Below are 23,766 nucleotides of genomic sequence, written 5' to 3'. Positions count from 1 at the left end.
ATATTTCTGACCACATTCGCCGGATTTGAAGCAAGGCAGGACTAATTATTCTGCCGTAGCTGACCACTGTTACAATACTGCTGGTTCTCATGACATTGTGTTCTCCGATACCAAGGTACTCTGCAAGCCTCCTGGATACTACCAAAGAATTGTCCATGAAGCCATCCAGATATACAAACATAGACATAACTTCAACCGAGAGGATGGATTCAAATTGAGCAATCATTGTAATGATGTAATTAACCAAGTTAAACTTTAGCTGCTTCATAGTTTTACAGTCATATCCATATTTACATTCTTTTTAGTCCCAGTTTTATACACTACCATCACTCATACATTTGATGTACAGTGTTTTAATGTTAAACAGCTCTCTTCATTCACTATAGTAATTTTGCTGTAGCGTATTCCACCTTTACCCTTTGGTTGTAGTGTATAGTAGTTGTCTCGGCCTTGCTGTGCGCTGCGTTGCACCGCTAGCTGAGTAGTTAACCTCGCGTCCAATAAACTCTCAAAGCCAGGGTGAACATCCGACTCCAAACGTCATTTATTGAATTGAACGAGGTAAAACTGGTAAGAAAACAGCACAGATATGGCATCTGTTAATACTCGGAAACACCAACACAATGAATGAACACCACAGCATCATAACATTGTCTTAGATAACATGTTTCTAAACAATAGATCCTGGATGGACCAGGCACCTACATTACCACTGAATAGCTATACAAGAGCATAAGCTGCTGTGTTACATAAAGGCACATCGTGTATTCATCACACTGCACCCCAAATGTACAGTATTGCTCCACGGCAGGAGTGGGGGTGTGTGTATACAATAATTTCCTGTTTTGATGCTGAGTTTGGTCACCTGACCAGGAAGTTACGATTTGACAGCCTTTCAGGCACGAGGCTGGCGTCCGCCATTACACAGAGTTCAAAATGGCGGCACACATCGCGTCCCAGTGAAGCCGGCTGTAACTGTCCATTGTGGGACTTTAAGAAGCATTGTCTGTAAGTTCGTTTATGTCCTTATAATACTGGGAATGCTGTTATAATGTTAGAATTACCATTATAATGCTGTAAATGCCTTTATAATGCTGTTAAATTATTATTAAAACGAGGCCTAGTTAACAACGAAGCCTGCAACTTGCCTTATTGTGAATGTTACTTGTAATCGAATAAGTCGAGTCAAACTTGTACCCAAGTAACTTTATTGCTATCTTGAGAGCAAGGATGACAGAATGTCTCATCCACAGCTCAGTGTTTTATGTAGTGCCGTACATTTAGGATGCAGTGTGATGATTACACGATGTGCCTTTATTTAACACAGTAGCTTGTTCTCTTGTATAGCTGTTCAGTACTAATGTAGGAGCCTGGTCCATCCAGGATCTATTGTTGAGTTTCAGGTTATCTAAGGCAATGTTATGATGCTGTAATGTTCATTCATTGTATTGATATTTCCAAGTATTAACAGATGCTGTATTTGTGCTGTGTTTTTCCAATCAGTTTTACCTCGTTGAAATCAATCAATTACGTTTAGAGTCAGATGTTCACCCTGGCTCTGAGGGTTTATTAGATGCGAGGTTAACTACCCGGATAGCGGTGTGATGCAGCGCACAGCGAGGCCGAGACATGGAGTATATAAGTGTAATGTATAGCAGTCTATAGTAGTGTAGTTTATTGTACAGTGTAGTGTAGAGTATAGTAGTGCAGTGTATTGGTGATTAAATTTAGCTGTTTCATTTCTTAATAGCTTTCCTATTAACTAGATGTTATTTATCAGCTTAACTTAGCTTCCTATTAATCAATTTAACTTCCGCCCCCTTTGTTCACGGTACCCCAATACCCCCCTCTCCTGCATAATGAATAGATGTTATCAATCGGCTTACCTTCAGGCTAGCATCCCCCCCCCGATGCCCCCCCCCACCTTGGCCCCTGCCCCCCCCCCCCTCTTAACTTATATAGTCACGTCTCTCTATTAGCTCGCTTCACTTACTACAGCGACTTTGGCTGTAACGGTTCAACTGAAGACAAGCTTATGTTGCCTCCGAAACATTGTGATTTAATTTAGTTGTTTTAATTTCTTTAATTTTCTTTTATTTTTTACCTACATGACTTGCAGTCACGAAAGCTTCAAATCGAAATGTATGTTAATAGCTTCAAAAAGTGAAAGTGTCTCGACTTGTTCACCATCATTGTCAACACATGCCTGGGAGTCTTCTCCCGGTGGTCTCCAGAGCCGGAGGCACTGTTCTCGTGATATTTTTGCAAATGCTGAGAAGTGTTAGCATCTTTTTTGAAACACCCTTTATATACAATAAATATGCCCACTGTATCGCATATTGAAATTCTGCGTTTAGGCATGCTATAACTCCACAGCCTATGTGGCCGAATCATTCGGAATGCGCCTGATCTCGTAAGCTCAGCAGATGTGAGCCTGGACAATGCTTGAATGGGTGATAGCCACTCGTAAAACAGGTGTTGCAGTCTGCAGGGCTACGTTTGTCAGAAGGGGGCCAGTGCAGAGACGTCTGTTGCCCTCTAATCCGGCGTCTACGCCTCCCCCGCATTCACCAAACTGTACTGGCCGACTGTGAAACACGCCGGTTAAATAACACCCCCCTCCCCCCCAACGACCCACATGTAGTGAACGTCATCCAGCAGTTGCTTGACAAAAAGACTGTACCGTACAAGAACACATACACAAATCCACTTTGTAAATTGTGTCCGTTTTTGTCAAGCGGGACCAATTGGGCTCTTTGTTGCCTCCACCTCCACCGATTAGGATGTTCGGCTGGAACTCTCTGAGCCTCTGGCGGAGTCCCCGCCTGCGCTCGCTGCTGCCATTGTCGCCACTGCCACCGTGTGCCACGCGATGGAGCCACGGCGCCAGCGACGTGAGAGCCGTCATTTTCGACATGGGAGGAGTGATCCTGCCGTCGCCGTACCCGCCCATACAAGGTGCACGCCTGCGCCGCGTCGCGTCGTTATGGAAGGGGCGGTGAGGAACCTCATCCTGACCGAAGGGCCCGGCAGGACAAGGGTCGCTAGTATTTATGGGGCACTTAACCCTTTTGCGTTCCGAGATGACTGCAAGTTGCAGGGTGGGTCGACCCACTCACCGCCGAATTTCGGAACGCGCAAGCAGTTCAGCGTGAATTTTATTTAGAGAGGCATAGCGCCGTTGTTTTTAAAGACATTGTACTCACCGCAGAGAATTGTAGCGACACGGCCACACTCAATGATGGCTGGCGCCAAACCGTACCACATGTCCTCCCGAATAGCCTTGTGGGAGCCTCGGTACCGATAAAGTTCCGAACGGAACCGGAATAAAAACTGGTGATGTCCACGTACTTACACATACGTCATTGGAACAGGAAAGGGTTAAACGCCTCCGAAACTCGAAGCATCTTGCATCACGTCCCACCTCGACAATTCCGATGCCCAGCTTAAGTCTAGCCAAAGGAAGCTGTCCATGTGCATTGCAAGGTGGGCTTGCTGTGATATCGTTTTATATGATACGATATTGAATGTCACGATGTGATGATCATCACAATGTCAGTTTCCCATAACTTATTAATTGTATTTCACATTTTTGTCGTGTTGTTTTTGTTTCTTTGATGTACTTCCAGTGTGAATAAGAATTGCTTAAAAGTTCTTCAACTGAAGTTTGCTCGGCACGAGTCTACCATAAGTCATTGTTGCATCTTCACAAACTATAACACTTATAATACACATGCTGTCAGAAAGTTTTGACATCGTATAACCACCAAACGTCGTGGGGATGGTCGCCTACTGGTTAGTGCACCGCGCTCTGAACCCGAAAACTTGAGTTTGATTCCCGATCATGGCCAACATCAGCAACAAATATCTGAACTGGGCCTGGGTCTCTATCTCGCCAGGGTGAACATCCGACTCCAAACGTATTTAATGAATATAACTAGGTAAAACTGATGGAAAAACACAGCACAGATACAGCATCTGTTAATACTTGTGTAATAAAGGTCGTTGAAGCGACTTCTGGAATCCGGTCTTTATTCGTCTTTCATTATGTAATGCGGGCGTAAACGGCCTCGCGGATATGGCGTCACGGGGGGGAGGAGTTAGGTCACGTGAGAGAGAGGGGTGAGGTCTTAAGGGAGAGATACCGGAAGAGACGGGAGAGGTTTGGAGATAGAGACAGAGTGAGGCCACGTAGGGCGGAGGTTGGAGAGTGGAGAGATCGCCACACACACACAGTAAGATTCGGCACCGTCGGCCAGCGATGACCGAGCACGGAAGAACGGGGAGCAGCGGTGGAGCTGCAGTGAGAGCAGCCGGAGGACTGCACAGGGGACCTGCAGCGGAGCTGCAGGAGCGAGAAAGGCTACGGGAGCGAAGGCAGCTGTGGAGCTGCCAAGCGGGGAGGCTCTGAGCGAGGGCCGTGTGGGACAAGTGTAAAGAACCCAAATAAAGGACAACGGAGACAGACCCAGTGAACGAGTCCTTTATTACACTGGAGTCAGAAGTGAAACGGCATGTCAAAACAGCTCAGAAGAAAGAATATTCCTACGCCATCATCTGCTACATCATCCGACGACGACGACCTTCCTCAGGCGGTGGACCTGCCTGCGATGGAGGAGGAGATCCATGCGGGAACGAGTACGGGTCCGGGAGTCCAAGACGTCGCCGCGTCGGTGGACCCATCTGCGCCGGAGGACGCGGACTTGCGATGGAGACAGATGGCGGCGCAGCTGGAGACACTCAATATCGTGCTCGCGCAATTGTGCGAGCTCGTCACGCCGAGGACGGCGTTGGGGAGAGCCGATGGAGGTCCGCAGGTCGCCGCCTTGCCTCCGCTGTCGGCGCCATCGGCCACGCGGCACGAGGACGCCATCTTGGGTGTGGTAGGAGAAGAACGGCGGGAAGCCGCCATCTTGCGCTCTCCGCGGCGGGAAGCCGCCATCTTCAACACGTTGCGAAGCGACGCCATTTTGAATATGCCGCCTGGTGAGTCATCGGCTGAGGATGGCGCAACAAGGAGTCGCAGTCGTCATCTCACGACCGTTAAAGAATTCTCCATCGGTGGCGATTGGAGTGCTTTCGCCTGCAGATTTTTGGCGGCGGTACGCTCAGCAAGGTGGACGGACGCTGAGGCATTGGAGGTTTTACCGACTCTTCTCGATGACGAGTCGGTGAGATTCTTCCGTTCTATGAAGGCCGAGAAGAAGAAAACATTGAGAGGAGTTTTCGACGAGATGGCAGATACATATGAGCCACCGGATGATGCTCATCGCCGGTTTGTTCAACGTCAGCGAGCACCCGAGGAGTCGCCGGTGGCATACAGGCGTGCGGTATTGGAGTTGGCCATGGCCGCATACCCGGAGACGGAGCCTGACCTGCTCGAACCTCTCATCTTGGGTAAGATGCTCGAGCTGTCCCGGGATTTGGGGATTCCTATGCCGGTGTGTGGCCACGAAAAGCTGACATCCCGGACGGCCGCTAAATGTCTTGATGCCCAGTTCAACCTGCGCCGTTGGAAGCAAGTCACGGCGTGGACGGGGGGGGGGGGGGCCCATCGTCGAAGGAGGTGCCGTGGGTTGGGATCCCAAGAAGGCGGTGTACGTTCCTAATGGGGGGGGCCCGCAGGAGCTGACAGCCGCCTCTGCTCAGTGGTCGGCCCGCAGTAGGCCGGGGCCGCGATCTGCGCCGCCGACACGGGAGCGTCGGGACGTGGAGCCTGCGGCGCGGCGCAACGACATCGACTGCTTCCGCTGCGGCCGTAAGGGCCATTACGCCAGGGACTGCTGGGCCCGTGTCCCAGGTCTGCCCCAGCAGGAGGCCTCGACAGCGGACGTGCCACGGAAGGATCCTCCAGGACAGGCAAGTCGGTGCGCACCAGACACCCGGCAAGGCGTGGCGTAAATTGGCACGGTGGGTCGTCGCGGCCGCTACTGGTTCGTCCACTGTACCTGGTTCTATACAAGGGGTGTACGTGCGTATTTTTAGTGGATTCCGGGGCATCCGCGACCATTATATCGGATGTAATTTTCCATATGTTGGGCATCCCACCAGAGGCCGTGCGTCCGGTTTACGATTCCTGCGTCGCTGCGAACGGGGGTAGCATGGGCATTGTGGGCCAGGTGGACGCTAAAATATCTATCGGGGGAGTGTCGGCCTCGGGAATTGTGTTAATTTCGAGGTCCCTTGCGGTTCCTTGTTTGTTGGGAACTGACTTTCTGGCCAAGATGCCCATTCTAATTAGAATTAATGAAAACTGAATTGAATTACCGGGTGGGCGAAAAATTACATTTCTACCGTCGCCCTGGGTGCGACCTGCTCCGGTCGCCCAGGTGCAGGCGCTGTCCGAGGTATCTGTTGATATTCCACCTGGCTCACAGATGCTTATCCCCTTGCGATATCGGAAGCCTGTGCCTGGTCGTCAAGGTGCAATTGGGGTTTTGTTGTCGCCGTCCGCCACCATGATGGGCGGATCGGCGCTCGTTGGGGCGCAAACTATTGTCCGGCCGGACCAGCAGCCGTTTCTGCAGGTGCTTAATGCAAGTACCGAAAATGTGTGTGTGCCGGCTGGTACGGTTGTGGCACATGCCACTACGGCGTTTACGGCACAGGATCATCTGGGCAGCCAGGTCATGGTTGGTGGTGTTTCAGGCCCTGGGGCCGCAGATAATCGCTGGATCGCCGAATTGTGTGGGGAAAATCCTTCCCTTTCCGGGGAACAACGTTGCGCGCTTCGTAAATTATTATTGAGTTATTCTGATGTGTTTAGCTCCGACGATTTGGACTTGGGACGCACCTCGTTGCTTTACCATCATATTGACACAGGGGACATTGCCCCTATTCGGTTAAACTCGCATCGGATGAGTCCGGCGGAGCGAGATCAGGTTCGAGGGGCAGTGGATGACATGTTGGCTGTGGACATAATATCTCCATCTAACAGCCCATGGGGCGCGCCTGTTGTTTTGGTTAAAAAGGACGGCAAATTGCGATTTTGCGTGGACTTTCGGAAATTAAATAAAGTGACTGTGGCAGATGCGTACCCCCTGCCGCGTATGGACGACTCCCTCGATGCCTTGTCGGGGGCGAAGTTCTTTTCAACGCTAGATCTCTCTTCCGGATTCTGGCAGCTTCCCCTTGACGAGCCCTCGCGGGAGAAGACTGCTTTCGGTACGCCGCAGGGGTTATTCCAATTTAATTGTCTTCCGATGGGGCTGAATGCTGCCCCTGCCACATTTCAAAGGTTGATGGAGTTGGTGTTAACGGGGTTGCAGTGGGAGACATGTCTGATATATTTAGACGATATTATCGTCTTCAGCCGCACATTTGATGAGCATTTACTGCGGTTGGAGGCTGTGTTCGCCAGGATGCGTTCCGCTAATTTGAAATTTAAGCCTAAGAAATGTCACCTACTGCAACGGTCCGTGCGCTACTTGGGGCATATCGTCAGTGCGGACGGGGTGGCCACGGATCCGGACAAGACAGCGTGCGTCCGTGACTGGCCAACCCCGGCCACGGTGGGGTATGTACGTCGGTTTTTGGGGTTTGCCTCATATTATCGGAGGTTTGTTCCGAATTTTGCGACGATCGCGAGGCCCTTGCACCTCCTTACGGGTAAAGGACGGAAATTTGCTTGGGGACTGCCAGAAGAGGCGGCGTTTCAGGGCCTGCGCGATCGTTTGGCTACGGCACCGACGTTGGATTATCCTGATTTCGATCACCCCTTCATTCTGGATATGGACGCGAGTGACACGGGCATTGGGGCCGTGTTGTCTCAGTCCAAAGGTGGTGTGGAGCGCGTGGTGGCGTACGGTAGCCGGGTTTTTGTCCCCCGCAGAATCCCGCTACTGCGTCACTCGCAGGGAACTTTTGGCTATTGTTTTCTTTCTCCGCCAATTTCGACCGTATCTCTACGGTCGTTCGTTTATTGTATGCACGGATCATGCGGCCTTGCAGTATGCTCCTAAGATGGACCAACCATCCGGCCAGTTGGCGCGGTGGTTGGACACGCTACAAGAATTTTCCTTCCAAATTCACCATCGGAAGGGGGTGCGTCACGCGAATGCGGACGCCCTTTCTAAGTTGCCGCAGCGATCCCCTTGCGCGTGCGCGTCTGGGACGCATAGATGTGCGCCGATTCAGCATCCCCCTCAGCCTGTTGCGTTGGCGGTCGAGGTGCCTGAAGCTCCAAGGGAGCCGGGACCGGCTGATGGGATTTTGAATCTTCCAAGGGCTGTGTGGATTCGGGAACAAATGTTGGACGAGTCCTTGGTGACTTTACGGAATCGGACTGCGAAGAGTAGGGGACCGGATACGGGGGGTGTGCCGGAAACCGCTCTCCGCGATGGTCTGCTGATGTGGAGGGAAGGGTTACAGGAACGCTGGCGTCTGGTTGTACCGGCATCCTTGCGGTACGAATTGATTAGGACTCTGCATTGCGACACGCTCTTACATCTGGGGGTGCAGAAGACCCTATTGACGTTGCAGCGAGGTTACTTTTGGCACGGCATGACAACAGATGTCGTCGGTCACGTTCGCGCGTGTCCCGATTGTGCCCGGCAAAAGCCACCTAAACAGCCATATGTGCCGCCGATACAGTCTATTCAGGTGTCTCGAGTTAATGAATTGGTGGCGTTGGATATTTTGGGACCCTTCCCGCCATCCGCTAAAGGTAATAAATACTTGCTGGTTGGGGTGGAGTACCTCTCCCGCTGGCCGATGGCCTGGCCTTTGCCTGACCAGTCAGCGGCGTCTATCACAGACGCCTTTCTATTTGGGTACGTTATGGACAAGGGGGCACCGGAGAGGCTCCTCACAGACCAAGGCCGGAATTTTTCTTCTAAATTGTTTGTCGAAGTGTGTGCGGCTCTTGGAACTAAAAAGATACGGACATCTCCCTACCACCCACAAACGGATGGGTTGGTCGAACGGCTAAATCGGACTTTGTCCGCCATGTTGTGTCACACGGTGGGTGAAAAACAATCGGATTGGGATTTGCATATCCCTGGGGTACTTTCGACATACCGGATGACGCCGCATGCGGCTACAGGATATTCGCCGTTTTTCCTTATGTACGGTCGCGAAAACGTGCCGCCGATGGATGTGCAGTTGGGAACTGGAGTGAGGGGACCTGCTAAGCCTCTTCCTGATTACATTCAGGATACCGTTCGCCGTGTTACTGAGGCGCGGGAAAGGGGCCCGCATGGCTACGGCCAAAGCCCAGGCCCGGAACGAGCGGTGTGCTCGACGCTCCAAGGGGGAGTGCCCCTGGAAGGTGGGGGACATGGCCTGGCTCCATTGCCCGCAGGTGCGGCCAGGTACCTCTCCTAAATTACATAAACCATGGCAAGGGCCGGTTCGCCTCATCGAGGTTCCCAACCCACAGTCTGCGCATGTTCGGTTTGGATCTCGGCGTTGGTTCGTTCACACGTCGCGCTTGAAACCATATGTGGCCCCTCGAACTGATGCGTCATCTCCTGATGTTGCTTTGCCGGGGTCTGTTGCTGCCAACTCATCCTTGCCTGTGCCTGTTGACCTTGCAAGAGCGCCTGTCGTGCCTTTTACAGACAAGCTGGCCGTGACACTGCAGGAGACATGGGACTCTGCTCGGGGTGTGCCTACCACGGCTGCGGGGACTCCGAGCCCCGCCGCCCTTCCGACCCCGCCGCAGACACGATTGCGGGACACCCCCGACGCTGGGCCTTCAGAGATACGGGACCGGGACGTTGACGGGCCTCCAATAGCGACAGGAGGACTTTATCCTGTCGCTCCTAAAACCCCGTCACGTTCCCGGTCTGCAGGAGGGCCGCCGCCCGTCCGGGACGGACCGGCGACCCGCACGCGGTCGAAGTCCCTTACATTTCGTTGAATTTTACTGTTGTGTTTTTGTTGTTGTTATATTTATTGTATGCTTCGTTGTCCTTGCATGTGTGATGGTTGTGTTCGCTCGCATTACTTGTTGTCGTTATTGTTCAGCCGAGGTCGGCTGGATTTTCTCTACGGGGGAGGGTAGTGTAATGCGGGCGTAAACGGCCTCGCGGATATGACGTCACGGGGGGAGGAGTTAGGTCACGTGAGAGAGAGGGGTGAGGTCTTAAGGGAGAGATACCGGAAGAGACGGGAGAGGGTTGGAGATAGAGACAGAGTGAGGCCACGTAGGGCGGAGGTTGGAGAGTGGCGAGATCGCCACACACACACAGTAAGACTCGGCACCGTCGGCCAGCGGTGACCGAGCACGGAAGAGCGGGGAGCAGCGGTGGAGCTGCAGTGAGAGCAGCCGGAGGACTGCACAGGGGACCTGCAGCGGAGCTGCAGGAGCGAGAAAGGCTACGGGAGCGAAGGCAGCTGTGGAGCTGCCAAGCGGGGAGGCTCTGAGCGAGGGCCGTGTGGGACAAGTGTAAAGAACACAAATAAAGGACAACGGAGACAGACCCAGTGAACGAGTCCTTTATTACAATTACAACACTCCTTCACGCTGCTTACAGACAGTGTGAGAGGGATAGAAAGAGAGAGACGCGCGCAGCCAAGTGGCAGCCTGGACCCCCGCTCTCGCGTGGCCTCCTCCCTTCGTTCGTTCCAGTTCTGACCACGTGTTGTTCGCCTCCACCCCTATTTAATACCCGGGTCACGTGGTACGTTTCCACCAATCCTGGTTAGCCTCTATAGAATCTTCCAGACTCCACCGTAGGCTCCCGGGACCACGTCCCTGACTCGTCTCCCCATTGGCTGTGGCTAAAGCCAGCAGAACCAATCCTCTACTTTCAGCTGTCACCTTTCCATTACTTCAGGGCCACGCCCCTAGGCTTCCCCATTGGCTAAGGACCAGGACCGGCAGAGCCAATCATCGTGACGAGTTGTGATCCATCAACGACCCGGATATATCCTCACATTACACTAGGAAATATCAATACAATTAATGAACACTACAACATCATAACATTGTCTTAGATAACCTGAAACTCAACAATAGATCCTGGATGGACCAGGCACCTACATTAGTACTGAACAGCTATACAAGGGAATAAGCTGTTGTGTTAAATAAAGGCACATCATGTAATCATCACAATGCACCCCAAATGTACAGCACTACATATGTAGTTCTCGAACCGACACGACAGCTTCTTGTCTTTCCTCATTACTTTATTCCACGTATATAGTTCCACATCTCTCCCGTCAACACCACTCAATGTTCCTCCGTTCACACGACCCACAACTCTCCGTCAACACCGCTCAATGTTCCTCCGCTCGCTCGCTGCGCTCCGCTGGCCTCGCTCGCTTCCCTCTGCTCCTCCGTCGATTCTCTTCTCCGCTCTCTTTCTCTCCAGCTCCGCTGCTCTTTATCAGCTCCGCCGTCCCACTCCGTCGTAACTAACCCCGTTCTCCTTCCACACTCCAGCCGCTTCCTATGCTCCGTCGTGTCTCTCTGATGCTTGCGCTACTCCGCTGCTACCCTACACTATACTCACTCTCTCCACTGCTACCCTACGCTGTACTCACTCTATCCACTGCTACCCTACGCTGTACTCACTCTTTTCCACTGCTACCCTATGCTGTACTCACTCTATCCACTGCTACCCTACGCTGTACTCACTCTTCTGCTCCGTCTCTCCATCTGTCTGTCTCTCCTCCCAGGCACGTACTCCCCGTCTCACTCCACAACTCCTCACTTTATCCCCGAACCAATTACCCCTAATTAATTAGGTCAGCTCCCGCGACGCCACTCGCCCCCAGCCCCCGGTGCCACGTGGCGTTGTTTTTCCAGACACACCGGCGCCAATCTCTGACAACAGCCCCTCTCGTCCAATGAATGCCCTGCATCCTTAATTACCCCCGGCCACCTGCGGCCCCCTTAACCATCACGTCACCTTAATTTGGACAACAACAACGGCCAGCCAATCAGCGCCCTGTGTCCTCATTCGCCCTCACTGTCCACCGCGTGCGCGCATACCGACCCAGCGCGTGACGCATATCTCAAGCACTACACATATAACACTGAACTGTTAGTGAGACATTTCGTCATCCTTGCTCTCAAGATCGTAATATAGTTACTTGAGTACAAGTTTGACTCGACTTATTCGATTACAAGTAACATTCACAATAAGGCAAGTTGCAGGCTTCGTTGTTAACTAGGCCTCGTATTTATCATAACAATTTAACAGCATTATAAAGCCATTTACAGCATTATACCGGTCATTCTAACATTATAACAGCATTCCCAGTATTATAAGAACATGAACGAATTTACAGACAATGCTTCTTAAAGTCCCACAATGTACAGTTACAGCTGTCTTCACTGGGACGCGTGCCACCATTTTGAACTCTGTTTAAGGGCGGACGCCAGGCTCGTGGCTGAAAGACTGTCAAATCGTAACTTCCTGGTCACGTGACCAAACTCTACCTCAAAACAGGAAATTATTGTATACACACACCCCCACTCCTGCCGTGGAGCAAAACATCTGCCGTGAACAGTCTCCCCTTGGTTGACACAAGCTCATGACTAGTGCAGTGGGAAACATACTGCCGCATTGGGAAGACAAAGGCAGCCAGACTGTGGTGCTCGCCACACTCCCCCCCCCCCCCCTTGTGTGCCGTGACAACCTTTAATAGGTGCCCACTAGCAGTGTTTGCTCCATCAATCCTTAATGCTACACAGGGGTCATGTATGTTGTGTGTGTGTCTGCGCTGGTTTAATACATTCCGGCTGGTCTGCCTACGATCCATCCTGGTTTTAACCATGCTTGATTTGTGTGAGGAGCTCGCAGATCTTTGAAATAGTAGGGGATAGTCCCATCAATGAGCTTCTCCGGCAGATTAGGGTACATTGGCTGAGTCATGTAGTCTGCATGTCCAGCCACCGCATGTCCAAGCAGCTTCTGTTTAGCCCGAGGGGGCTAAATGGGCACGGCATGGGCTCGAGAAGAGAGGCGACTAATGTGGTACAGGAGAATGTTGGGCTGATTGGACTTGCAGATAACTGGTACCAGCGGTGTCAAGATCGGCCTCTGTTGAGGAGGCTCGTGAAGGACGCTACTGGGCAGTTGGAGGTAGTTGCCCTCTAGCAACACACGAGGGCAGAGGAGTCACGCTCGGAACAATAAGCTGAGCACCGGGCGGCTAAAATGCAGCAAGATGGCGCAATAGGGAGCACAGTTGTTGCATCTATCAGTTATCTCCGTCCATCAACACATGGCACCTGGCTCTGTCCCGTGACCTCCTGTCAGCAGCGAGCCTTCAACACTTCACGTGACAGCAAAAAAGTGAACCTAGCATGGCATAAGCTCCAGGTGGTGACGTCACCGCCACTTAGTGGTCAACAGCGACCGTTGTTACTATCACTGCTGTCGTGGTGCATGCGCGTGCATATTTGCGTGTTGAACTTCTTTCGCAGCATACGTAGCCAGCCGTGCTAACCGGAGGTGCGTGTGGTGCATAGAGTGGGAGGCTGCCTGTGGGCTGCCGGGTGGCACGGTGCTGCGCATGCTGCGTGACGGCGGGGAGGCGAACGCGTGGTGCCGCTACCAGCGTGGGGAGATGTCGCCTGAAAGATTTGACGAGCTCTTCGGCGCCGACTGCTCCAAAATCGTACGTAGCGCCGAGCGCGATCGCCGTCCAGACGCCGGTCGTACAGTCAACCTGCGATTCAAAGTCACGTGATTAGCTGCTCGAAATGAGCACCAAGGTTGTGCTCAGTTCTTCTCTGCAGCTCTTGATCGAGCGGTGGAAACTCCCCATCCCTATGACGGGAGGCGAGTCTTCCCCTAAAGGACAACCGCCGTTAACTTGCCCACGCTGTGGTGCTCGTTTTAATCAACCCCAGCAGCATGGATGAGAGCCCGAGTCAACCCCCAAGCAGGATTTTTATTTGCACTCCTTTCGATTGCGAGCGGCTCGCCGTAACGCTGAGCCAGCCAGCGGGCAATTCTTGATTAGCCGGAGTGATGGGGGCAAGAGTGGAGCAGACGAAATGAAAACACGGATAATACAAAACACATCTAAATGAGGATTTTTGGTCCGGGCGGTGGTGGTAGGCCCTCATCCAACAGTGAATCGAGAACACAGGATGCACATGCACAACAACAGCAGCTGTAAGGCTGTGACAGTGGTAACATAACCCCAAATGATAATAACACGATAATAGTAGTGGTTACAAACACACCGACACAATAACAACACACTTGCATAACCAACACAGCCATAGGGCTGTGATGGCTATGCACGTGGTCTGTAATCCAGGCACCGAGGGTTGGTGGATCGCACAAATGTTGTGATACTCCCTTCCCGTGGGCGTCGAGGATGTGTCCTACCCCTGGCTCACCAGTAGAGTGCAGTAGAGCATAAATGTGGACTCCACCTGTTCCGTCCGTGTGGTACCAGTGTTTACCCCTCGCACGCGTGGCGTCTTCTCCATGTGCTGCTGTTTCCGCCCGCGTGTAAACACTCATTAACTAGCGAATAAATGCCTGAGTACCTGGAGGGTGGCAGAGCTTGGAAATTCGTTGGGGCCGGCTGATGGCGTGGCTGCCTTTTCCCCCCTCGCCTGGCCTGAGGTGGATTTGACCGTGGCCGACGCCGGTGAATTGAAAGCCGTTGTTGTTTGTGTGTTAACCGCGGGGGAGCAGGCGGGGCGTGCGGTGAGCGTGGGTGGCTTCGTGGCACACCTGGTGGGGCAGCTCGCCACGCCGGTGCCTGGCGCGCTCGCGGCGCTGAGGGGAATGCGCGAGCGCGGCGTCATGACGGCGCTGCTCACCAACAACTTCTACGTCCGCGGCGGTGCCACTTACCTGCCGCTGGACCGCACCCTCTTCGACGTGGTCAGCGCGGCGCCTCCCAACATGCCGCTGCCGGTTATTGCAGATGTGTTCGTTCGGCTCCTCCTAAAGTCGTCTGCCCTACTGGCTTGTGTTTGACACGAATGCAAAAATGCATGGATTTGTTTTACTTTATGCTCGTAATCAAAACAAACGAGATTGTGCAGATGCGACAGTAAATAGAGGTGCGTTCAATGGGCAGAGCGCTCCATAGTGCTTTTCTGTTGAACGACCTGGATAGGAGCCCAGCCAGCAGCCAGCAGGATCCCAAGGCGTAGATTATTTTCAACAGCAGTGTGACAATTTAAGATATGGCCACTTTGCATTTGATCTCATCGTGGGATAGGTGGTGGAGTCGTGCGTTGTCGGGATGAAGAAGCCGGACCCCAGGATCTACTCGCTCTGCCTGGAGAAGCTCGGGGTTCCTCCAAGCGCCGCTGTCTTTCTCGACGAACTCGGAGAAAACCTGGCACCGGCTCGGGCCCTGGGCCTTCGCACCATCAAGGTACGATCCTCCCCCCACGGCCACTGCATGCACCAAGACCGACGACAGTCACGATGACGAACAACACAACTTAGCCACGACGGAAAAGTTCTGCCGCGTAGGCGTTCCCGGTTGTGCCGTGCGGCTCTCCGATGATGGCCTCGTGCCGTGTCACGGCCAGCGTCGGAAGGGCTACGCCTGATAAGCGTGGCAACGAGGCGTGGTGGAACACACATCGGGTGTAACATTGAGACACGGAAGGAGGAGCAATGTGCGTTCGGGGAACAAAGGCACAGGTTGGAGATATCACTTTGACCGCTGAGAAAAGCAAGTCGGCCTGGGGTAGAGCACGTCGCTGAATGGGGGTGAAAAAGAGTTATATGTCTCAGTGGGCCTTACCTGGTAAAATATAAATTGTTCCGATGGTTTAGTTTAGATCTGATGAGAACGCGTGCACTCTCCGAATGATACCCATTGGGAGGATTTTGTCTCCCTTGCAGGTGGGGGACCTCAAGGTGGCACTGGCAGAGTTGGAGTCCCTGCTGGGCTTCTCGCTGTCCCATGACACCGGCGCCGTGCGCGCCGGCCTGGAGATTGACGAGCGGGCGCTGGCTGCCTACCTGCACACGTCAATGGGGCTGCACGCAGGTGAGCGGGAAATAATAATACCGTATACAAACGATGCTTACGCTTTCATTTTGTTTTATTGGCACGTCCGACACTCGGTAATATTCAAACAGGTCGCAACGCGTCCTCATGCACAGAGCTCATGTTTGGGGTTTTTACAGGGTTGGCTGTTCCTTTGTTAAAATAATCTGTTACATGTCCAATATCTCCCTATTTCCAGTGGTTTTCTCCCATGCGTGCGTGCGTTGCGCTCTTTCTGCACAGCGACGGCTTGAGACGCTACATCCACGTCATGTTGTTACTGAGTCTATGGGCAGTTTTAAGTGACTAAAACCAGCAGGGCCAATCATCTCCTTCCAGGTGTCACCTTCACATTACGTCAGGGCCACGCCCCTACACCTCTCCCCATTGGTTATGGGCCTGGACCGGTAGAGTCAATCATTATCAATGAGGTGTGACCACTCAATAACCCAGGTATACCCTCACATTACACAGGTAACAAGCTGAGATTAGGAACACTCCCTTTAAGAGTGTGCTCCTAATCTCAGCTCGTTACCTGTATAAAAGACACCTGGGAGCCAGAAATCTTTCTGATTGAGAGGGGGTCAAATACTTATTTCCCTCATTAAAATGCAAATCAATTTATAAAATTTTTGACATGCGTTTTTCTGGATGTTTTTGTTGTTATTCTGTCTCTCACTGTTCAAATAAACCTACCATTAAAATGTTAGACTGATCATTTCTTTGTCTGTGGGCAAATGTACAAAATCAGCAGGGGATCAAATACTCTTTTCCCTCACTGTATAGCTCATTAGATTCCTTCACTTTCAATAAAAATGATACTGATCATCTTGATTTGAAGCTTTCGTGACTGCAGGAATCCATACTCTTTGGTTCTTTCGGTAAAGTCACTTAGGTAGAAAATAAAATAAATCACGACGTTTAGGACACAACACAAGCGTCCATCGTCAGGTGGGAAAGCATGGTCTGCTGCTGAGGCAGACTGTTTTTAAAGGTTTGAAATGGGTGTAGCTCACTTCTTTATGACCCTTGAGCTACACCAATTTCGATCCTTTTAAAACAGTCTGCCTCAGCAGCAGACCATGCTTTCCCACCTGATGATGGACGCTTGTCTTGCGCCCGAAACGCCATGATTTATTTTATTTTCTACCTACGTGACTTTACCGAAAGAACCAAAGAGTATGATTCTGATGTTCTGAATGAGTGACCATAACAGTGGGCATGTTGGGGTCACGAAAGTGCAGGGGAGGGACGGGAAGAAGTGGAGGGACGATAGGGGAGGAAGGAGGACGAGAATGGGCAATGGAGAAGAGGTGAGGCTCTGAGAGAGGAACGATAAGGAGGTTAAGGAGGGGGCCTTAATTTACAGGGGGAGTGTTGAGTATATGGGCAGTGTTAATCGGTAGTGTGAGTCTATGGGCAGTGCTGAGTCTGGGCAGTGCTGAATCTGGGCAGTGCTGAGTGTATGGGCAGTTTTTAAGTGTATGGGCAGTGCTGAGTCTATGGTGTGTGTCGAGTCGATGATGTGTGTTGTACCTCAACAGACACCCTACTCGTGCGTCAGTTCCGGCACGGCCAGTCCAACCCAACATACTACGTGGAGTGCGGCGACCGCAAGCTCGTCCTGCGCAAGAAGCCGCCGGGAAACCTGCTGCCATTGGCACACGCCGTGGAGAGGGAGTACAGGTGCAGCTAATCGGTGCCACGTGGAGGTCCGGATTCTGGAACGATCCGAGAAAAGATATTATTCTAGTCGGGAAAAAATGCAAACTACTGCTGCTAAACTAAGCAATTTTTATTTCATTTTACCAGGTAAGTCCCACTGAGCTAATTAGCTCTTTTTGAGAAGCGACCCAGCCACCACATGTGATGGTAGCTAAATGAAGTGGCTTACCACGTTTAAATTTATAGCAACCAAATAATCATAAACGCACATTGATTCTAAATGTGCAAGGAAAAAACGGAGGACCCGGAGAAAAATCCACGCAAGCTCCAAATATACAGGTGTCAAGGTCGGCATCGAAACCACAATCTCCTGTATGCCAGGAGAGTTACAGTGAGGGAAAAACAGTATTTGATCCCCTGCTGATTTTGTACGTTTGCCCACTGACAAAGAAATGATCAGTCTATAATTTTAATGGTAGGTTTATTTGAACAGTGAGAGACAGAATAACAACAACTAAATCCAGAAAAACGCATGTCAAAAATGTTATAAATTGATTTGCATTTTAATGAGGGAAATAAGTATTTGACACCCTCTCAATCAGAAAGATTTCTGGCTCCCAGGTGTCTTTTATACAGGTAACGAGCTGAGATTAGGAGCACACTCTTAAAGGGAGTGCTCCTAATCTCAGCTTGTTACCTGTGTAGTGGTGATACGCGCTGGGTGTATATGTCGTGTGCCAGCGCGTATGTACGGGTGTGTGTGTGGTGACGCGCGCTGACGGGGAGGAGCAGGCGTCAGTGCGCGGGTGGGGGTAGTGCTGCTGATTGGCTGTGTGCCGGTGACGCGCCCAGAGGGAGTGATCGGGTAGCAGCGCGGTGTGATTGGTCGGGGAGTGGAAACACGCGCTGAGCGGAACCGGATCGTAGGGATAGCGCGTGGGGATTGGGTAACTGAGGAGCGGTGCCGACGTTGAGGTCCGCATCCGCTCCGTCTCCCGGGAAGAAGAGGTATATAAGGTGATGCACAGAGGAGCAGGGGGCAGAAGTGGAACCATCTAAGAATGAAGACGAAGGTGCAGAGATAGAGCCCGGAGAGGAGAGTAATGGAGAGTAGAGGAGAGTAAGGTATAAGTGTGTAGCCAGAGAGAGAGAACGGTCTACACGAGCTGAGTAATGTATAGTGTGTAGCCAGAGAGAGAGAACGGTCTACACGAGCTGAGTGATGTATAGTGTGTAGCCAGAGAGAGAGGAAGGTCTACACGAGCCGAGTATGCATACGGTGTAGCCAGAGAGAGAGAAAGGTCTACACGAGCCGAGTATGCATACGGTGTAGCCAGAGAGAGATGCAAAGTCTACACGAGGCGAGTGGAGAGTGTAGCAGAGGCGCAGAGTCTACACGAGACGAGAGAAGAGTGTAGCCGAGGCGCGGAGTCTACACGAGGCACAGAGAGCCAGCAGCACAGAATCTAAGAGAGTCAAGAGAAGCGTAAGGCGGAGAGAAGAGGTCACGAGTTGTACCGTTGTATGGTGACCGCATTGTGAAGAAGAGAGGCCACGCGTTGTATTGTTACAAGTCAAGATTTAATAAAAGAAGTGTGTTCCCGTCAAGGAGTTTCCTGCCGTCATTTTCCAATACTTCATCTGGCGTCAGAAGTGAAACGGGCTTCCAAGCATGGAGACAAGGAAGACCCGTAGGACCCACGGGATTGACCGCGAGGAAAACCTGGACGACTCGGGGCCGCTGGTGGCGGGGGGTGAGGAAGAGGACTTGCCCACGCTACAGGATCCGTCGACGGCGCCGGCCGAGCGACCGGGGACCGACGCCGGGCTTCGTGAGGCGCACTCCCGACTGGCGGAGCTGCTGCTCGCCGCCGCGTCCATCTTGGCGGAGATCAGCTCGTCGGGAGGAGCGGGGACGGTGGGGGACATTTTACAAGGTCGCCCCGCAGATTCCCGCCAAAACGAATGGGGGATTCCCGCCATTGCGCCTGGGCCTACTTTTGGCGGGAACGGCGAGCGCCACGTGGTGGTGGGTTCCCAAGCGCGCGCATCGACGTCATCAGCGCGCGAGGGGGTCCGCCATTTTACGTCTGCTGCTGGAGCCGCCATCTTACACACCGACGGAGAGTCGGAGAGGAACCACGAGGCGGATGACTTCATTTTTCAGCAGCGCCTGCCCACGTTGTCAGCCTTCAAGGCGGAAGGCGGAGACTGGGGCCAATTTCAGCGAAGGTTTTTGGCGCATCAAGAGATGTCAGCGTGGTCCGATGCTACGGCGCTGCGGGCATTGCCCGCCATGCTGGACGACGATGCGCTCGCGGCCTTCAGGGCTGCACGAAAGTCGGACCGCTCCACGCTGAAGGATGCGCTGGGTTTGTTGGCCAGGGTCTACGGACCTCCCTCTACGTGCCGCCATCAGTTCTACGCAAGACGGAAAGCGGCCACGGAGACCGCGCTGGCCTATCGCACGGCGTTGCTGGCTCTTGCTGATGCTGCGTTCCCTCGGATGGACGAGGAGGGCCAAGACGCGATGGTTTTGGAGCAGCTGCTCAAGTTGGCGCAGGACCTGGGGGTCCCTATCAACACAGCTGACGAGATTGATATTTCTTCTTTGAGAGTCGCCACGAGTATTCAAGCGCACGAGGCCCTACAACGGAAGCAAGGCGTTGGTTGCAACGCTGCTGTCGTCGCAGCCCCGGGTTTGGTGGTCGCCGAACCCCAAGTCGTCAGCCCACGAGAGGAGGCATTCGCCACGGGACGACCAGGGGACTGGAGGCCGGGGGCCCGGTCGCCTCTGCGATCGGGCCGAAAGTCGGAGCAACCAAGATCTACTCCGACCCTCGTCACGTGCTATAACTGCGGCCTCCGGGGCCACGTGGCGTCCGGGTGCCGCGCTCCGCGGCAGCGCGCCATGGGGGCTCGGCTGGACGACGACCGAGAGCCCAAGTCATCTCTACAATCCCCGGCAAGTCGCGGCACCTCACACGCTCGGCCTGTTTATTCGACACACATGGGACGCCGCGTTGCGGCGGAGGAGGGTCGGTTAAGGTTCGGGGATTCGGTTCGGCGAGGGGGGTTCGGCCGGGACCAGGGAGACATTGAATGGGCGGAATTGGGGCATAGAATTGTGGCTGCTTCGGCGGGTTCGTCCGTTGTTACGGGATCTATTGATGGGGTTGAGATTAGGGTGTTAGTGGACACGGGGGCATCGGCAACTATTATATCGGACCTCATTTATAATATTCTTCCAGTCCAATGTCGTCCGCTGCTTCCAGTGGATGTGCCATTTTACGCCGCTAATGGGGGATCGTTGGGCATTATCGGTCAGGTTAGGGCGTCCATTTGCATTGGAGATATCAAATTGTCGGGACCCGTTTTCGTTTCGTCTTCTTTGGCAGTTCCGTGTCTTTTGGGCACTGATTTTTTGGCTAAAATGCCTATTAAAATTCTTATCGATCAACGATGCATTGAACTGCCATCGGGTCGCCGGATTTCATTTTTGACGGGCCCTACTGACATTCGGACGGCGTGCGCTACGATACAAGCGGTGGCGACGCAGACAGTGCGAGTGCCCCCGGGTTCACAGATGTTGATTCCCCTCCGGTTGCGGAAACCATGGGTGAGGGAGGCTTCGGGACAGAGTATGCTTTTGGGTCCTTCTAACAAGGCTGTCGGGGGTCTTGATTTATCGGTGGCTCACACTTTGGTGCGGGCTGACAGGGATCCGTTTGTGATGGTTTTGAACGCGGGGTCGCGACCAGCTGTCATTCCGCAGGGCACCGTGCTGGCTCACGCGGCGCAGGTCCCTGTGGATGATGGGTTGGTTGCGCAAGTGGGCTCGAGCCCCGCGCGGAACGTTGAGCCAAGGGAAGACCTTGAGTGGGTCCATTCGCTATGTGCCGCCTCGGACGATTTGTCGGCGGCGCAGTTGGGTGCGCTGCGCGAGTTGCTTATTGAATTCTCTGATGTATTCAGTAAACATAAGTATGACATTGGGTGCACGGATTTGTTGCACCATCACATTGAAACGGGCGATGCGGCGCCGGTCAGGCTAAATCCCTTCCGACTGAGTCCCGTGGAGAAGGAACATGTTCAGTCGGCTGTTAACGATATGCTAGAAGCCGATATTATTTCGCCCTCCTCTAGCCCGTGGGGAGCGCCTATTGTGCTGGTTAAGAAGCAGGACGGGTCCCTGCGATTCTGCGTTGATTTCCGTCGCCTGAATAAGATCTCTGTGGCTGACGCGTATCCGCTCCCCAGGATGGATGAGTCCCTCGATGCATTGTCTGGTGCGCGATATTTTTCGACTCTTGATTTGTTATCGGGGTTTTGGCAGTTGCCGCTCGACGAAGAGTCGAAACCTAAGACAGCATTTCGGACTCCAGGGGGGCTGTTCCAGTTTAACCGGTTACCCATGGGACTTCACTCCTCTCCAGCGACGTTTCAGCGACTTATGGAGCTGGTTTTGTCGGGCTTGCAGTGGGATACATGCTTGATTTATATGGACGATGTCATTGTTTTCAGTAAAACGTTTGAAGAACACCTCCGGCGATTGAGAGGGGTGTTCTTGCGAATGCGATCGGCTAAGTTGAAATTTAAACCGGCCAAATGTCACCTCCTTCGTAGGTCGGTTAGATACTTGGGTCACATTGTCGATTCTTCGGGGATCTCCACCGATCCCGCGAAGACGGATTGTGTCGGTTCGTGGCCGACACCTACGTCCGTTTCCGACGTGCGAAGTTTCATCGGGTTTGCTTCTTATTATCGGCGGTTCGTTGAGCACTTCGCCACTATTGCAAAACCCTTGCACGCTCTAACGGCGAAGGGAGTGAAGTTCAAATGGGGACCGGAGGAGGAGGCCGCGTTTCGCTCCCTCCGGGACGCCTTGGTGGGTGCCCCACCCTTGTGTTATCCCGATTTTGCCAGTCCCTTTTTGCTGGACACGGATGCTAGCAACACGGGCATTGGGGGGGTGCTATCCCAAGTCGTTGGGGGTGTCGAAAGAGTTGTCGCCTACGGTAGTAGGGTGTTGTCTCCGGCGGAGCAGCGCTACTGTGTCACCCGTCGCGAGCTGCTTGCCATTGTTTTTTTTGTGCAGCAGTTTAGGCCATATCTCTATGGTCGTCACTTTACAGTCCGAACGGACCACGCGGCGCTACAGTATTCATTGAGGGTCGCCCAGCCCTCGGGCCAGTTGTCGCGTTGGTTGGAAGTCCTCCAGGACTATCAGTTTACGACTACGTACCGTAAGGGGTTGCGACACACAAATGCCGATTGCTTGTCGCGGTTGTTGCCTTGTGATGAATGCGCGTGTTTGTCGGGATCGGCGCGCTGTAAACCGACGCTTGCGGGGGAGATGGGGGCACTGGCTGCGACAGCGGGCGCACCGATCGTGGATGATTCCACTGCCTCTCAGGGTCGGGACTCGCTGCTCTCGCTGTCGCTCAGCGAATGGGGCCGCCTCCAGATGGCGGACAGCTCGCTGCTAGCATTGCGCCGCAAGGTTGGGGGTCCCGAGGGGGACCAGGAGCGTACCGGCTCCTATGTACTTGAGCAGGGCGTGTTATTGAAATGGGACAGTTTGTCCCGGCGGGACGCACTCGTGGTGCCTTCCGCTGTGAGGGGGAGGGTTGTCTTGGCGGCACACGAACGCCTCTTGCACTTGGGAGTTAACAAGACGCTTGCCCTGCTTCAGCGTGACTATTACTGGCCGGGAATGGGAAGTGATGTGGCACATATTCTGAAGGGGTGCGTTGAGTGCGCCAGGCGTAAACCACCGCCCGTGGCAGCTAATCCACCGCTGCAATCTATTCAGGTCTCGCGTACCAACGAGCTCGTTGCACTCGATATTTTGGGGCCCTTCCCAGTCACGCCGAGAGGGAATAAATATTTGTTAGTGGGGGTCGAATACTTTACCCGATGGCCTATGGCGTGGCCTCTCGCTAACCAGTCGGCAGCGGCTGTGACGGATGCCTTCGTCCAGGGCTATGTCCTGGACAAGGGGGCTCCCGAACGCCTGCTGACCGACCAAGGTAAAAAATTTTCGAGTAAATTGTTGCAAGAGGTGTGCGATCTGTTGGGTACCAAGAAGGTGCGTACCTCCCCGTACCACCCGCAGACAGACGGGATGGTGGAGAGACTCCACAAAACTTTGACTTCCATGCTGTG

The 23,766-nt window shown here is 53.1% G+C and overlaps 1 protein-coding gene across 1 annotated transcript in view; it reads left to right on the top strand.

Annotated features, from left to right (window-relative positions):
* Window positions 1-23,766, top strand: part of LOC144724416 (acyl-CoA dehydrogenase family member 10-like) — a 48,435-nt gene that overhangs the window by 12,839 nt on the left and 11,830 nt on the right. Inside the window, exons 2-7 of the mRNA XM_078603529.1 lie at window positions 2,783-2,958; window positions 13,427-13,575; window positions 14,613-14,804; window positions 15,148-15,306; window positions 15,786-15,933; window positions 17,478-17,619. Of these exons, the coding sequence (XP_078459655.1) occupies window positions 2,784-2,958; window positions 13,427-13,575; window positions 14,613-14,804; window positions 15,148-15,306; window positions 15,786-15,933; window positions 17,478-17,619 (965 nt within the window). The 5' untranslated portion in view covers window position 2,783. The remainder of the gene's footprint in view (window positions 1-2,782; window positions 2,959-13,426; window positions 13,576-14,612; window positions 14,805-15,147; window positions 15,307-15,785; window positions 15,934-17,477; window positions 17,620-23,766) is intronic.

The sequence above is a fragment of the Lampetra planeri genome, chromosome 20, assembly GCF_965212315.1.
Source record: "Lampetra planeri chromosome 20, kcLamPlan1.2.h2, whole genome shotgun sequence".
NCBI classification, from domain to species: domain Eukaryota; kingdom Metazoa; phylum Chordata; class Hyperoartia; order Petromyzontiformes; family Petromyzontidae; genus Lampetra; species Lampetra planeri.
This window is presented reverse-complemented; position numbering and strand designations above follow the sequence as displayed.